Source organism: Mya arenaria, chromosome 10, assembly GCF_026914265.1.
Source record: "Mya arenaria isolate MELC-2E11 chromosome 10, ASM2691426v1".
NCBI lineage: Eukaryota > Metazoa > Mollusca > Bivalvia > Myida > Myidae > Mya > Mya arenaria.
The window spans coordinates 50,008,017-50,025,267 of NC_069131.1; the positions used below are offsets into that span (position 1 = coordinate 50,008,017).

At 34.1% G+C, this 17,251-nt stretch overlaps 1 protein-coding gene across 1 annotated transcript; it reads left to right on the forward strand.

Moving 5' to 3' along the window:
- Positions 1-13,473: 13,473 nt before the first annotated feature.
- On the forward strand, positions 13,474-16,657 carry LOC128204778 (uncharacterized). Its single transcript, XM_052906183.1, has 5 exons — positions 13,474-13,540; positions 14,425-14,707; positions 14,940-15,019; positions 15,365-15,456; positions 15,978-16,657. Exons 1-5 carry the CDS (start codon positions 13,474-13,476, stop codon positions 16,392-16,394), a joined length of 939 nt encoding a protein of 312 aa, XP_052762143.1. The 3' UTR covers positions 16,395-16,657.
- The last annotated feature ends 594 nt before the right edge of the window (positions 16,658-17,251 follow it).

The following is a 17,251-nucleotide window of genomic DNA, read 5'->3' on the forward strand; positions in this document are numbered from 1 at the left end:
GAGTCCCCTTTTTACCCTACTGTTATTGAACATGTCATTCCGGTGGAAATCAAGGGATTAAAAACAGTTTCTTTAATTCAGTCATTCCGATTGAGTGTCTTAAGTTTACAGATACATCAATTAGGTATTTTCTTATACTAAAATAAAACACAAATTTCAAAGTACAATTAGTGCAGATTTGAACACTCAAACATTTATATCAATATTCTAAGAATAAAATGCAACGCAGCACAAGTGCGTTGCGATATGCTGTGTGTGTTGGTCTTATCTTATTTTTATTATAGATTAAGTTATACTAATATGTTTTGCTTGCGTTTTAAACCTGCTATTTACACCGAGTTCGTTTAATGAAAAACGAGTATTGTATAGGCCATGCTATTATTTATCCCATTGGGCCTGAAACCTCGACCTCGCTCGTGGTTAAGTAGGATAGTCATATATCACGATATATCGTGATATTCCATATTGCATTTTTTTGTAAACATGCCAAAAAGGCGAAGAGTGATAGTCATTAACTTTTCGCTGAGTGAGTTATTGCTCTTTGTTTTCGTTTGTTCAGATAATATTGCTTTGCACAAGCACGCCTGGCAGTTCACAGATCACCCAGCGTTCCCGGAAGGTATTTGGTCCGCAAGTAACGCAGTGGACGGTGACAAATTGTGTGACATCGTAGACAGTTCCCACTACACCTTATCTGGTTACGGCTACAATGTCTGGTGGCAGGTCGATTTAGGCTCCACTTATACCATCGAGCGAATGAAGGTGCACGGACGAACTGATGGCGCTGAGGGTAAGCATAATGTTTAATCGATGATGTTAATAGAATAAGTGTCGAATACACTGCCAAGAGTAATGCAATACCAGATTTGGTCAACAGCCTAAATTTAAACCATTTAAAGATACTACTCAGTGTTAAATGGTATCATGCATAGATTCATGGAAATAAGTATTTAGTGATTTCGAAGACTTATAGAACACAATGAGAAGCCAGGCCGTGTATAATTCTTCGTTCGAAGATGAAGGTCACATGTCACAAGGTTTGGGAGCCTTAACACTTAAGACTGCACTTCGTTTCCTTCTCTTTTTGGTCTATTTGTTGTATTTATACATTTTAACTTTATATTTTGTGTTCTTTCTAGCCTTCGAAAAAGTGTTAATATATAATTAAAACTGTTTTATGTTTGATAACCTCAAAACTATAGTTTTCTGATTCAGGGCATTTGTGAAAATGTATTGCAAAACCTTAACTTCATGATTTTATACAAAGATAACGTTTATTTATTCATTATTTACGTTATATAGTTCAGCTCCGAGGATTTAAGGTCTTCCTCTCGATGTCAAATTCAACAGGAAGCAATTCGTCAACGCCTATGAATCTTACAACAGACACAACTATATATCCAAGCAATGGAATATTTGACATGAGATTGTCACCGACAAATGCACGTTTCGTCCGCTTGGAGATGCCAGATGTATTTGATAATTATAATGGTATTAAAGATACCCCTATCGCATTATGTGAGGTCGAAATATTTGGAAATATTACTGACGGTGAGTAACATTTACAAATAATTTTAAGCATTAAAATGAGTGTAGTGCTTATGGTATTAGAAGTATGGTATTGTATGTTCACTACATGTATATTGCTTCTTATTCTAAAATGTACTTGATGACACATGTATCACGATTGCTGAAGTTTGAACTTAAAGTGACATTCGTATTTCAGATCAACACCTACAAATGTATAACAAACATATATTTGGAATGATAAACCTAAAAACGACTTACTAAATGATACATTTATGGAAACTATTAACTACTGATAACAAGATTGTAACTGTGTATTTAATAGCAGAAAACGCATACATTTTAAATGATTGGTAAGTGCTAAAAGATTAACAGTGATCAACCAACTATCGTCTCATAAGGTAGAAAGACCGTGTTTTCTGCACCTTTTTAAATATAACACGGTATCCTTATCCATAAGAACAATTGTTTTCGATGTTTAGTCATCCTGTTCGGTCAATTAAAACAATTGAATTAATTGTGGTACATCTTATTTGGGAGTAAGGGGATCTTAAAGGTATCCGATGAAGAAATGATCTTGCCATTTCATCAAACCAACGCCGACGATGATACATTTTGATGCTTTGTGACCTCATGTGATTTTGCTACCATGTCTATCAGGTATTGCTAAATGATAACTACTATGTAAAAGAAATGATCGAAGAAATGTCACAAATAAACTTACGGCCATTTAATCTTGTTCTTGATTTCAGCCGAAATTAAAGTGAAATGTTTCTTTTAAGGTCGAGAATGAGTGTATGCAATATTTGAAGGTGTATAGTTTCAAATCTAGACCTTTAACCCTTCCAAATTAGTATGGGTTCACCAAGCATCAACATGGCACATTATTGAACATAAGATACCTTACCTTTAAACAAAACCACATATTGTATCTTTATCCTCTTTGAATCGACATTTGCTTCACTTGACGAGATATATTTAAGGAGAAACATGTGATCTTTTGAAAGAAAAAAAAAATGCCTCCTTAGTTACGGGTGATTGTTTGTGCGCGTATTTATACAAGCGGATTCGGTCCTGTACCGACTCTTTAATTCGAAGGGGGGGGGGGGTATTCAAATTATATTGGCCGGTTTGGTCCTATACGGGCTTCTTGGTTCCTTGTGTGTGCACTTGTGCTTATTTATATTGGCCGTTTCGGTCTTGTACCGGCTTCTTATTTCCAGGTGTAAGTATTTGCGCTTATTTATATTGACTGATACGGTCCTGTACCGGCTTTAAGCTTTAAGTTTAAAATGTAAAACCTTTAACGCTGATTTCATCGAAAGGTTGTGAGGATGGAACGTATGGCCTGAACTGCAGTGAGATGTGTGGAAATTGTCTGAACAATTCTGTTTGTGACCCAGTTAGCGGCTCGTGTCCTTTTGGGTGTGACAAAGGTTTCATTGGTGTTGAATGCAATGAAAGTAAGCTTAACATTTACATGAATTAATCTAATATTAATATTGCGAATATAAAACGCTAGTAACTTTTAAAACAGTCTTTTCGTTAATTGTGAACGAACATAATGTTTTCAGTTGATTACTTAAATGTGGCGATCCGACCTGGTTGCAGAAGTCACGCCTGGAATATTAGCGTGAACCTGACACTGCTACAACAGAAGTTTCCAAACGTAACGCAGTCAGATATTCTTCTTGGTGGTAGTTCTTGCAAAGGTGTGAAGAATGGAACATTGGTCGTGTTTCAGTATGACTTTACACAATGTCATACATACAAACAGGTAATTTTATTCGGTGCACAACGCCATAGAATCAAGCAGGTAATTTTATTCGATTCACAATGTCATACATACATAGCTGATTTCCGGAAAAGTCGTTTGTAAAGGTTTAAGAACAGAAACATTATTAATTATGTTATTGATCAACTCAAACGATTGTATTTTCAGAAATATGATGACTTGTTCGCTTACAACAATAGACTGGTATACGCCAAGTTTGACAAGGACAACGCAATGATCATTCGCCAACATATTTGGCAGTATAAAGTAGAATGCGATTTGGTAACAAGCGGCAAGTCGATCTCCCACATTCACCATGGCGTTCACCATGATCATGTCATTACCGTTCAAAACAACATCAATCTAGCTTTTTACAGCGATGCAAACTTCGTTAATCAGATACAGGGGAACCCCGTTGAAGTCCACACGGGTAGTAACGTTTACGTTAAGGTGTTTACGACGATTGCTGACTTGTCAATGAAATTGAGGCTACATTCGTGCTTCACGAGACAGACAGGTTCAGGAGCTGCAACAGATTACTTTCTTATTAAGGATGGGTAAGTATAAGTATAAGCATAAGTTTATGCTTTAAAGTCAAACAGTTATACTCTCAATTAAACCTTTATATTGCAAAGTTTCATTAAAGTCGTCGGACAAATAAGTATTTTAAACGTTTGAAAGGTGTGTGACAATCTTACGGTAAAGTTTTAAGGAAACACGTCGAAACCTAAGAAAACACCCATATGCATTTTTATGCCGTTTGATTTTATTTTATTTATGACAATGCATATCTTTTGTACTGTTTGGTATGCTTATCCATATATGATTTGCGAACGAGAGAGGTAAAGCGGTTCTGATTTTCACGCTTGTTTCACATCTTAAATAAAACGAATTTATTTGCGATATTATTTCAGTTGTGAGGTTGACAAGTATACACACATCATGTCGCAGTCCACTCACGAGACCACGTTCATGTTTCAAGACTTTGAATACTTCTCCGATCTAGAAGGTTTCGACGTGTTTTGTAGCGCAACTCTTTGTACAGCATCCGATTTCACGTCAAGATGTATGCAATCTTGCAACAGGCAATCCCAGCAGCCAATTGTCGTTGATTAATATGACGTTTATCAATTGGTATGGAAAGGATTTAAGACTTCTTATTATCAAATTACAGTGAATGTTTATAATGATCATGCATTGAAAGAAACACATTTACAGTTTCACATTCGTCAATCGTTCGGAGCTGTTGCAGTTGAGCCCTTCCTAGGGTATATTGAACTACCTATGATACGGTTTATCCAAAGATAAACGATTATTCCATATACCTGTGTAGATCGATGTGCATGCTATAAATGCTTAACTTTTTTAGATATGCTACAGCAAATTCAATAAAAAGAGACAGTAAATTAGATATAACTCTGAGGCGAAATTAATAAAACTTCTTTAGTCAATTTCCTATGTTCAGATTCTCTGAACCCACGATATAATAATTTAATTATAACCTTATTGTCTTTAAAATTCTTTATTATCATTACATTCAAATTATATACATTCCTCTATGTTAAAACACTTGTACCTGTCTTCAAAAAAATCACTTTAAAACATTAGGAAAACGCTAGTAAACATGCATGCGCTGATCACAGTTAAATAACATTTACTCTCTCCGTCGTCGAAACAATAAGCATGGTTTAAATGTTGTGTCACAGGGGCGCATAACCAAGTGTTTTATAACTTGAAAACTGGTAGAGGATATTTGTAGAATATAAGTATAAGATCGAAAATAGTTTAACTAAGTGATCACAAAAAGCAATAAAGGTAGCACGCTTTTTAACCTGATGCATAAAATGACTGATATCTCCGTTACTTTAGACTGTCCGAATCACACACATTTTGTCAGTTTTTATTTTACTTAATAATCTGTTAAATTAAAACGAAAGTTTGCCCTTCTGTCATTTCTGTTATCAAATAAGCGATGATGAATAAATGATGGTAATTATGCTCTCCGAGGGGAGAGCTTGTAGTCGTTGGTATGTCTGTCTGTCCGTCCTTTCAAATGTCCGGTACGTTTTTGTTTGAAAATTAAATTAAAAACTACTTGCGGGGTTTCTATGAAACTTGAAACAGACAGGTAACTTGTAAAACTGACAGAGGGTTATATGCACAAATTCAATGCACAAGCCCCACAACTCTCTTTTCAAATATTGCTAAACTATCTTTTCTGCCCACTTTCACAGTATGCATCAATGAAGAAGCTGCTTATCCACATCACAACTTAAACCAAATTCAGGCTATCCTCCGATGGTTTATAAGCTTATTCATACTTGCAACCGGGTGTGCCCATTCGGCGAGTGCTCCGATATGATTGTTTAGGTTTTTGGAGCATAGTGCACAGACAGAATGTAACCCTGATTAGAGTTACCCTGGCTCTTTAAAGTGCACCAGTGTATAGCACTGTCACACGTAACTCCCGCAGACAATTCGAATTTTAGTGATGCGGCGGTAATTCGATCCTGCGACACCTAGATAGACAGGAAAGTGTGTTACCACTAGACCATGGATCCCCCAATGTCCTTTGATAAAAACAAATCAGCACTTTTAATTCTCTAGATCTCTCGACGGCATGGACTCGCGAACGCCTCGCAAACGACTTACGGTCGACTAACAATCGGCTCATAGATCGACACCAAAAATGTGCATCGGCAACACCTGATCGATCGAATAATTAGCGATCGATCGCATAAAATTAAATCGACTTGGTCTAAAAAAGGAATTGTTGAATGTTTCAAAATGGCAGGTAAATAATTCTGTTGATTGCTCAGTTAACATGTTTTTTTCTTAGCAATCAGACGTTTTTTCAAAAAGCTATGCAGGAACCTTAAACTAACAGATTTTGAGTTGCAGTAAAACATCCAAATACATCTAAGCATGTTCAATACATTTTTTTCTGATATTAGCCGGATATGCGTTCATGGATATATTGCCTATTTTCACATTAACCCACTGTTTAATCATACTTTATTTCTAACACGTCCAAAAAATTATTGTTAATCATTTAAAGGATTTGCAGTATCAAAAATGAAAATGCAAGGTAAATCAATGATTATATGGTAAAATGTAGGCTATGTTTCATTATATTTGCTTAATATGGTGCGATCAATACTTTTGTTCTTTTCAGTTTGGCATAACTCAAATATTTCTATTAAGGTGGAATTCAAATGTTGTCACTTTGATCTTTTGCTAACCACCGTCCGCAGAATATTCAAAGTTTGTTTGTAAACAGTGTGTAATTACATTTGATTAATTGAATTAATGTTTACTTTAAGCGACACAAGGTGACTTTTAGACATTTGAATCTCTTTGGGTAACAACACCTTTTTGTAATTATTAAATGTCGTGAACAATAATTTAACACCCTTTGAGGGAATTAGTTACCCTGTGTAATTATTTCATTTTGAAAGTCTTTATGAGCTGGTATCATATTTCAAATTTCTTAGGGTACTTCTTTTACATTTCACTGAAATGTATTACTGAAAATGGGGCTCCCTTGTGTAAGTGCTATACACTGGTGCACCTTAAAGAACCAGGAAAGCTCTTAACAGCGTTACATTCTGTATGTGCACAATGCTCCAAAAACCTAAAATGACTAGCAATCTTATCGGAGCTCTCGCCGAATGGACAAGTGCGAGTAAAAATAAACTACACACAATTTAGAGTGAATACAACATGAAGTGTTTCAAAATCAAGTAACTATTTGGCAATTTAAAAAAAAAAAACATAACAAGGAAAAAAAACATTAACAGGCAGAAAAAGTAAGATTAATATTAATTCAAGCAGTAGATGAATCTTAACTTTACTAGAAAAAATCATAAGTACCTGACTGTTAAAATAATACAACTACATAATAATACAGCAGCTACCTGTTTCAAAGAAATTAGTGTTGTTCCCATTGGTTAACTGAGGAAGGGCAAATTACATCTTTTCAGAAGTGCCAACTCATTATTACATGCCTTATTGTTATTTTAATTGAAACATGACCATGAATCAAACCATGCTTATACCATCTCTGATTGGCTACCTTCCATATGTATAGGCTGTGAAGCTGAATGGTTTGTGATTTCAAATTAGGCTGACCATGCTGAATCTACTAGATTTACTTTTTATTGTTTTCACCGCATTGATTTTCCTCGTACACTGGATATTGTCAATTTACAGATTACGCAGTGGCTACATTCAACCAATATAATGTTTTGTAAGGAGAAACGTAGCTTTTTACGGACGTTGTTTAATGAAAGGTTACCCAAGTGGACATTTTTCCTAATAGATGGTGTTGGGGGCAGTAAAGAACTAGAAATTAGTATTATCTTACATGCAAATTGTTCACTTGACTAAAGCATATACAGGAAATTTATTTAGTGGTGTCTGACCTGTTAAACGACCGGTGAATAGTTCAACATTCCACACCAGTATCACACTTAATTTTCACAAAGTTCTAAAACTGCTTATTAACATGCGGCACTTTGTAATTGCCCTTGTTTCACGTCGTCCACTTCAGCTAATACTCAACAAAACATTAGGCCGGTTTTGATTTGCAAGGTAAAACTGTTTATATTTATTATTTGATATATTATAATAGTCGATAATCAAACGTTATTAATGTACAATAAAAAAAAATATTTGAAAATAATTTGCGACACGGCGGCGACATCAATTACCATGAACGATACAAAAATATATTTCTTCAGTTCTATATAATGTTTAGGACAAGGGCGTACCACAGGTTTACTTAAATACTTAAAGTTGATTTCGTTTAAGTGGCACTCTTATTCAATACCAAAACATACACAAACATAAATTTCGAGTGATAAACCTTGAACTACTTACTGATTATTGCATTTATAAGATTAATTACTGATAACAAGGTTGCCACCGTGTATTTAATAGCTAAAACGCAAAAATATTAAATAATTGGTAAGTAATATTTACTGTGATCTTCTTTTGTCTCAAAGGTAGAAATACCATGTTTAGTTCACATTTCTTTCAAGTTTAACTCGGTATCCTTTATACGAACCATGGATTTTGACATTTAATCATCTTTTTGGTACATCAATACATTTGTATTATTTGTGGTAAATCATATTTGAGAGTGAGAATGCATCTTTATCTTTTAACCATTGCACCAAATATAATAATTTTAATGCCGACAATCGGACATAAACGAAATTAAATAATTATAATCAAATCATAGTTCCAATTGTTTGGCGTTTCCAACTGATGTTGAAAAAGTAAATGTGGTGAAGTTTTGGCATTTTCATTCGTCGAAACTCTGGAATTAACTATTCAATTTATTCAGACTGCATGCTAATCGGGTAATTGGGTCGATATAAGAAAATAATTTTGTGTCCAGAAACCTGGTATCGGCTTGGTATTGACGACTGCATGTTAGATGAGGCTAATGCACATTAATAGTGTTCCATTTATCACTGTCACTTTGTAATTAGATATTTATCTCTGTATACCGTATACACATTAAGGGCCGATCATTTAAATTTCTTAGTGCTTAATAACGAATTGAACAGCACTGCAATAAGATATTTCCAGCATTTAACGAATTAACAGTATTGCAAATATATAACGTATATTAGTCTATGACAATGCCTAGTATGGCATTTATCAGTTAGGGCAACCGTGAGGTCTTAATTGGTAAGGAGAATGACATAACAGAACAGAAAATTTATTTCAGTTCAAACAACCAAAATAAGAACATGCAATGAAATAAATCAAAATGACTCTTGATCATTAACAAAAAATAATACATCTTATATGCATAGCGATCGACGAGTCAACGTGAAACAAAAGAAATTGTTATTTAAGAACACAGTATGATTTATTGTCCTGAATACATTAATTTGATTCTAAAAAATAAATGTAGGTTAGACCTTGACATGTCAATGATTATTACGTTTTCAGAAGACATTCACACAATATAATACCATCTACAAACATGCTTAAGCTAAGAGTTAACTGTTATCATTTTTAAAGCTCTATATACAAATACAACGAGGCTTTTAACTTTATTAACACTCTTTGACATGAAAATCTCAATGGTTTTAAACATGCTTTGATTTCTACAATTATATCCGGACATGTATCCTTGTCTAATTTCGAATTACAAAAAAATATTAAAAAAGGAAGTGAAATTCATGTTATATGATGGACAAGTCCGTTCATTAATATCTGTATTATTCCATCTCCCAGTTTCAACATTAAGCCTATGATAATTTACATTTGCTGAGAGTATTCCTATAGTTTGAAATAGCAATACATTTAAAATAAAATGGGAAATGAAAAATATTTCTATAAAAAGGCCCTAGAAGAATTGTGAAGTCTATCATGCACACATTTTGGACAAAAGTTATCTTCAAAAATTTAGGGAAATCTCCTTATAATTAGGGTAAACACTTTTTGATAACAAAACACGATATAATCCGAATGTATTTAGAACAAATTTGACTTGATTAGCCCAGTTATATTTTAGATGGATTTAAATTTCAATATCATCTAACATAAGTTTATAGATAAGATTAATGTATCTGTAATCCAGCGAACAAATTACTTTATAACTTTATCATGTTCATTCTACTTAACGTACCCGTGAACTAGTTAAACCAGGCAATGAGAGTCGTCTAGTGGTATAACCTAAGATGTTGAATAGGTTCGATCCCAAACAGAGATGTTTTCTCATTGCCTCTCAAATAGACAACAGTATTAGTTTCTGCCGGAAAACCCCGACTTTAAAGTGATTCTATTAGTTATATGCTTTCAGCATAAGCGAGGTAAAAGCACATTACTGACCAGTTAACCATTTTGTACCATATACATTTTTGTCTTTTTAAAGATTTGTTTTGAACAACGTTAACATTGTTGCATTTTTGGTCTCAAGTGTGAGGTTGAACCCTTGTTTACAAATTCAAACCTCGCGTGAGTTTTTACTTAGTTATAACAACCGCGTCAGTTACCCAAACACTCACCAATGACGATATTTGGATATTTGGTATTGTGTGTTATTTTTCAGCGCAGAGTATCATATTTAGTTTGATCAGCCATATACTTTGTGTCTTGGTTAACATTTTAATTAAAGGGTACTGAGCTCCTACATATTGTTTGCACATTTTAATTGATCTATTGCTGTACTCCTTGACTGGATTAATCACAAATGCTACATCTTGTTTGTAGTACACTGAATACGATATTTCATATAACCCCATGAAAACAAAACAATTCGTATAAACCCTTTATGTATTGTCAGTTGGATACTGTATTTATGAAAAAGGCAATACATTTAACAATCCATGATAAACACACCTAGTTTTTTATATAGTATTTATGTACTGGGTTGTTTGAGGAGTTTTGTGCTGTTGTTCAATGTTTCTGGTTGGTGATTGTTTGTGTTCTATGTCTTTGGTGTTTACCCTGTGTCATTAAACGAGGTTCATGAAACTTTTGGCTACTGGGCTTGTTTCTGTAGTTTTTCATATAAATATTCATCTTGAACCAGAAAACAAAATTAATGCTTCATCATGAAATAATCTTAATAAAATACAAAGACATCATATGGGAAATTTCGGACTCGACACTTAAAGGGACTGTACACCAGATTGGCACCAAAAATAGATTTTTTCTGTAGCGAATCTCAAGACAATTATTTAATAAATTGTTTTACTCTTTGGTATCATAACTGTAAAAATATACCAAAATATTAACAAAAATCGAGTCGGAGACCGGGTTCGAACCGTGTCTCCAAAATTGCAATATAGTGTCATAACCACTGTGCTACGAAGGCTGACCTAAATAGGTTGGAATTTTTAAACTATATACCTAACTTGGTAATATCACGTGATAACATCGACTAGCCAATCACACATATGGAATGAATTCTACTAGGTAGACATACATAGTAATACTTTTTAATGGAAAAATACGAAAAAACTGCGAAAACAAATTAATTGTTAACTGTTTGGTACTTCAGTTAGTAAGTTTCAATGCATTGTACAAAATGATACCGAGTTTATGTCAGTTTTCGACAATTTTCTTTTTTCCCCATATTTCATCATACGGAGTTCAGCCCCTTTAAGTTTAATCGGAGAAAATAGGTTTGGGCTCCTTTGTTACGCGCGCTCAATCGATTACTTTTCTGTTCTTATCTCGCAATAATGTTGACACCAATCGCATACAACTTGGGGTGATTGCACAGGCTTCCTCGTTCCAGTTTGATTTTATTAAACTGTCAGAGTAACAACGAAAGAGATCAGAATATCTCACAAAACTCAATACGTTATCTCATCGACCAATAGCTTATCACATTTAAATACTATAATTTCGATTCATTCTGACAATAGAGTATATTAAAACGGCATTTTATCATATTTTCATGATACATAAAACTAGTTTCGACTACTGAAGAGCTGTAGATATAAGTTTTAAGATATAAAATATGGTTATGTTATGAAGGAAACAGGACATACATGTAATACAATGTTAATGTTTCAATTATATTATATTTTCGTTCTGCTACTGGCGGCATCAGGTAATCGTTTAAATATAAATGAGGTTATAATATAATTAATAATTTATAATTAAGCAAAATAAATAAAGAGCAAGCTATGTATTGAAGTAACTTATACAAAAGAACTTGGAAGGCCTAGCGCAGTATCCCCATATGGAAAATAACATATAGCTTAGACGGACAATGTTAAGGCTTAACAGGTTCTAAACGAGACACACACACATTGTCACAGAACAAGAAAGAACTCACTCATAAAAATGTCGTTTACTAATTAAAGGTTAAAGCATTTGAAGATATAACTATCGACCAGTATGACAATTCAACCTCTTTGATAACATTAAAAAAACACTATATAGCCAGTTAGTGTCTGGTATTTGGCATCGATTTTAATTAATATGTCTTAGTGAATCTTAAAAGTAGATTGCTATGGGGCGTTGACAATCTTTCACTTACTTTATCTGTCATTGATCAGTTTCAATTGAACCACGGACCTGTGTTCATACTATGCTATGCTACGTTCTGCATTTTTTTCTGGAATGTTTTTGTGCGTTTGTTATTTTTTATTATGTTGGATGATTTTAGGTTCGTTGTCGGAGAAATGGTGTGAATGTTCCTCTACACATCAGTGGAACTGTCATGGGGCATGTGATCATTCGGAAGATCGCGTTGGTATTACCAACGTTTTGGTCAACGTAACCACAGGTAAGCCATATAATTAACATGATGTTTGATTGTTGTGTTTTTGTATTTTTTTTACCCCCCCCCCCACACACGCACAAAAAAAGAAAAGAAAAAAAAAGAAACTATAATTTCGTTAAGATAGAAGCTGATATTGTTTCGTTATTTCCACTGATAGGTGGCAGCCATGGAGACGAAATGACGGAGGCGATCGGTCAGCTACGAATGATATCAGGAATACAATATTCTGTAGCCATTAAAAACCTTACGTACTGCAATGGACGAATAAACAGTTTCAACTTAACATGTTTTGTGTGTAAGAATTACATTGTATACTGCAAAATTAAGGTTTTGGTAATTTATTGCTCCGGTCAGTTTTTGCTAAAAGAAAAATCAATCTCCGATCGAATGCTACAATGATAAATCAAACATATTTCAAATAGACAAATAAGATGTCTGAGCATAATGAGGGTACCTCCATAAGATAATTTTACACCAAATAATTGCATGTTATGTAATGAACAAAACTCATTTTCACTTTCTTTCTGTAATTGTTATTTAGCAAGGAAATTGCCTATAAAATGGCTTGCTCCTTCAAAAAATATCAAAATATTGGTGTTCTTTCTCTGCAGTTGAGCATATTTCAACAATATGCGAAAATACCAGTCAGTCATCCCCTTTGAGAGGTGCAATATGGACCAACACTTACCCAATTGCCTCAGAGGCTGATTCAAATAGAGGATATTGTTCATGCACTATTAATATAAATGCCGAGGAATTTCAAATTGAAAAATTTGATTATAACTTGACCAATGACCAGTCGTTGACGTTAACTTTCTCCAATGGATCAACATATCAGGATTGGGAATCTCCGTTCAACTTTGCCAATGTAAGAAATCAAAGCAGTGTGCTTAGAAATGTGAACACAAATATGACATTAGAATGGACTAATCCTAATCCTAATCCTGAACAAGAGCTTTTCTTCATTGGATTAGAAGGTAATATTGTAATTTTGAAGTAAATAGCTTATTGTTTTGACATGTCTAACATGATACAACATTTTCTCCCACCTCAGATAAGTAGATCCAATAATTCAACCATGCTAGATAATCTTATCTTGCCCACGGGCGAAGATAAAATGCTCGTATGGAACTTTATTAATGGTCACCACATTGTAATTACCTCCCTTGTTGAAGACTGTCGTCAGAAGCATCAAGGAAATCTTATCTCATGGTAATATTTAGAACGCTAATTAATTATTTCTTGCTTCAAATTTCACCATAAAACATTTTTCACGCACCATTCAAGAAATAATGCTTCATTCTCCTTAGAACTATTTAAAAAGACCGATTTGACTATTAACATTAACTGTATCAATGCGCGCATATTCATGACAACCACGTGCTATCGCATATCCATACTGAAATGGGAGAAAAAGCATCTACCATAGCCGCTCGTGTAAGATAGGTTCATCCCGACCCACGCGCAGGGTGTTTTGCGGAAACTCGGTAAACCTCGTTTCCGCAAAACACCCTACGCTCGGGTCGGAATGAACCTATCTTACACTCTCGGCCATGGAAGCTACTTATAGTCCATGCCCGTAAAGCAAACTTTGATTGTTGGTATATGTCCTCGATGTTGAAATGTTTTGCACAAATATAAAGTTGAGCAATATACCATGCTATCTATTTTGTATTGATAATTTAATTTAATTATTTGAACAAAGTTTGACATTCAAGATTTAAAAAATACAATACAATACTTTACTGTACTCATAATTATAACGACAATTTTGATTTAATTGATGGTACACGTATGTCACTGTAATTATAAAATACATACATAGTAACAAAAGGCACAGTAGACGTCATATGTGAAAAAGGTATCAGTCTGAATACGTCAACATTAACAACACAAACTTCAACAACCAGCGAGCAAACATCTGCAATTCAAACATCACAAACAAGCCAGCCGACATCTGTAACTCTTACGTCACCAACCAGAGAGCCAACATCTGCAATTAAAACATCACAAACCAACGAGTCAACACCTGAAACTCTAACATCACCAACCGGCGAGTCAACACCTGCATCCCACACAACAAAGAAAGCACCAACAACAGTCTCTACAGATGACATTTCGTCAACATATAAGATCGTAACTAGGTAAGTCCTTTCAAGGCACACAGTGACAATCAAAACAAATACATACTCTGGGTTGGTACTGATATATTAAATTTGTCACTATGAAAACAGTTTACAATGCCAATTATGAAGAAGTCATAACAACGTTTCACTTTTTAATAACTCCATTGTAAGTCATTTGACAAAGAATTATAACAGAAATTGTTTTTTATGTATTCTTAAAAATGATAGTACTCTGTCTTTTTTATTTTAGTCGCAATTCAAGTCTGACGAATTCTTCTTTCACTAAAATACCAGCTGTTGGTAAATCTCAGCCACCGGAAGAGAAGAATAGTAAGTATCATAATTAGTGGCTATGTAAGTTTAAATTACAACGCTGATGTCGTCACACTCTTATTTAACGTCGCGACTCATATGTTATAAACAAACCTTTTATGTCATTTTATTCAATTAACAAATCGAATCAATGATATTTTCCCATGTCGTATCTGTAACACAAACAACAAATATAAACAATACACATTACTCACCAGTTATATTTGATATGTATGTTCCCCGTGCAAATTTCGACCTAATTACTTATACTCTTGAAAACTGTACTTTGAATACCATAGATAATGTACAATCGAGGAAACTTTTATTTGTTTTAATTTAAATGTCTCATATGTGTTCTTATAGAGTTCCCATGGTACATCATCCTCGTAGCTGGACTGCTTGTTCTCATTGCAGTCATTGTTATCATTATCGTGATTATCTGGAAGAAGAAAAAGGTATAATTATGAAAGTATTATTTGAGTATAAAATCGATCATGTATAACACAATGATATTAATGAAACTTTTTATTTAGAGGCAATATATATCAATGTGAACTTTTAATGACTATACTCAATGTACATGATCGGAGTCCAGGTTATATTATTATAATTACGCTACATTGTAGAGTATACGAGTATACGGTGGAAAATAGGCTAGCGAAACTTCGAAATGTACAAATATTCTTTTTTTCGTAACTTTGTATTTCCGTATTTTATGAAAAATCCGGATTCCACCCCATGAATTATTCATGAGTACGGCCATTTTGCCGACAATAGTATTCAATGGAGTTATACGTTATCAGTAGACTGGAAACCGAGGGTGTTACATGTATTCTTTCTCTTCCTACTATTTAAGCACTCATCTATAGATTTCAAGATTTTTCATTTCAAGTTTTGAATACTTCTACACTGCTGTTATGTCATACAATAAAAACAGTAGATGCATTAAATCATGAAAGGGTTTTATTTCTTCCAGAAACAGAAAGTGGAACCATCGGATGACAAACCTGCAAGTGATTCAGTGGCGAACACGAGAGCACCTGCGTCAGCATTTGCCAAAGCTTCTCATAACCACAGACACAATGATGAGGCCGGATCAATTGATGTGCTGCGCACACTCCCCCCTTTAAACCTACAGCAGCAATCATTGACAGTTTGTAATGATAACGACACTGAGAGAAATGAACATCAACCAGAAAATGCATCCAAGAAGAGGAAGAAGAGGAGGAAGAAGCACAAACGCAGGGAAGACCTCGATGACAACGATGTAAATGAAGATCAAGCAGAAGGTGAAACAGAGGAACACTCAATTGAGGTTTCTAAACGTCGTAAACGTAAAAAGAAACACAGGGAAAAGAAAATGGATGAATATATGGATGGTGATGATGTATAAACCATAGGAAAACACTTCCTTTTTAATATCCTTATCTGAGTGTGCGATGTTTTTTTGCGTTTATTAATTGTCATCATTTGGAAACTTTTCAGTGCTCGTGAGGTGTTAATTAAACTTATAGGATTACAGCTACCTGTGCGGGGATGTAGTAGCATTGGAATGTTTGATACAAATTATGTCAACGCCGTTATGTGTAGATTATCAGATGCTTCTAAAGCTGACTGGTTATACTTTATCATCATTTATCATGATACCTACATATTGTTGAGACGTCTTGTTTGTATTTTGAATTATATGCGGATCTATCTTTCATTTTCCTTTCCTTTTACTTTTTTCTACCTTACTTTAAAAATACAACTTAAAACACGTTATCATTCCCCTTTTATCGGTCGAACTGTCTCACGATGATTAAAGTGTTTTAAAATAGTTTCCTTCAGAAGTTAACAATATTAAATTGATTTGATTGTTTAAACAGCTAAAGCCCATATTACCAAAAACGGCATGTAAAGGACTTCAGATAAAAGCCATCAACTTATAATACTCGAACTTAGATCAATAGATCTCCATATTAGGAATATTATGTGAAGTTCTTGTTAGACTACAAGACTACTTGTGCGTTCTATTTTTGTGATAGCCGATAACACCCGATGTAAAAGGCAGGTCGTGTGTCAAAAGCAACGTTTATATTTTTGGAGTCAATTACAGTGTTCGACCAAAAGTTGAGGATATCATACCTTATGTTTTCCATTTTTAAGGTAATGTAAGCTTAAAGTTTCTTAAATGATTACTAGCTTTAAATTTGTAACAATAATTTGTAAATTGAGACACACATTCAAGCATACTACAGAGTGTGGCTA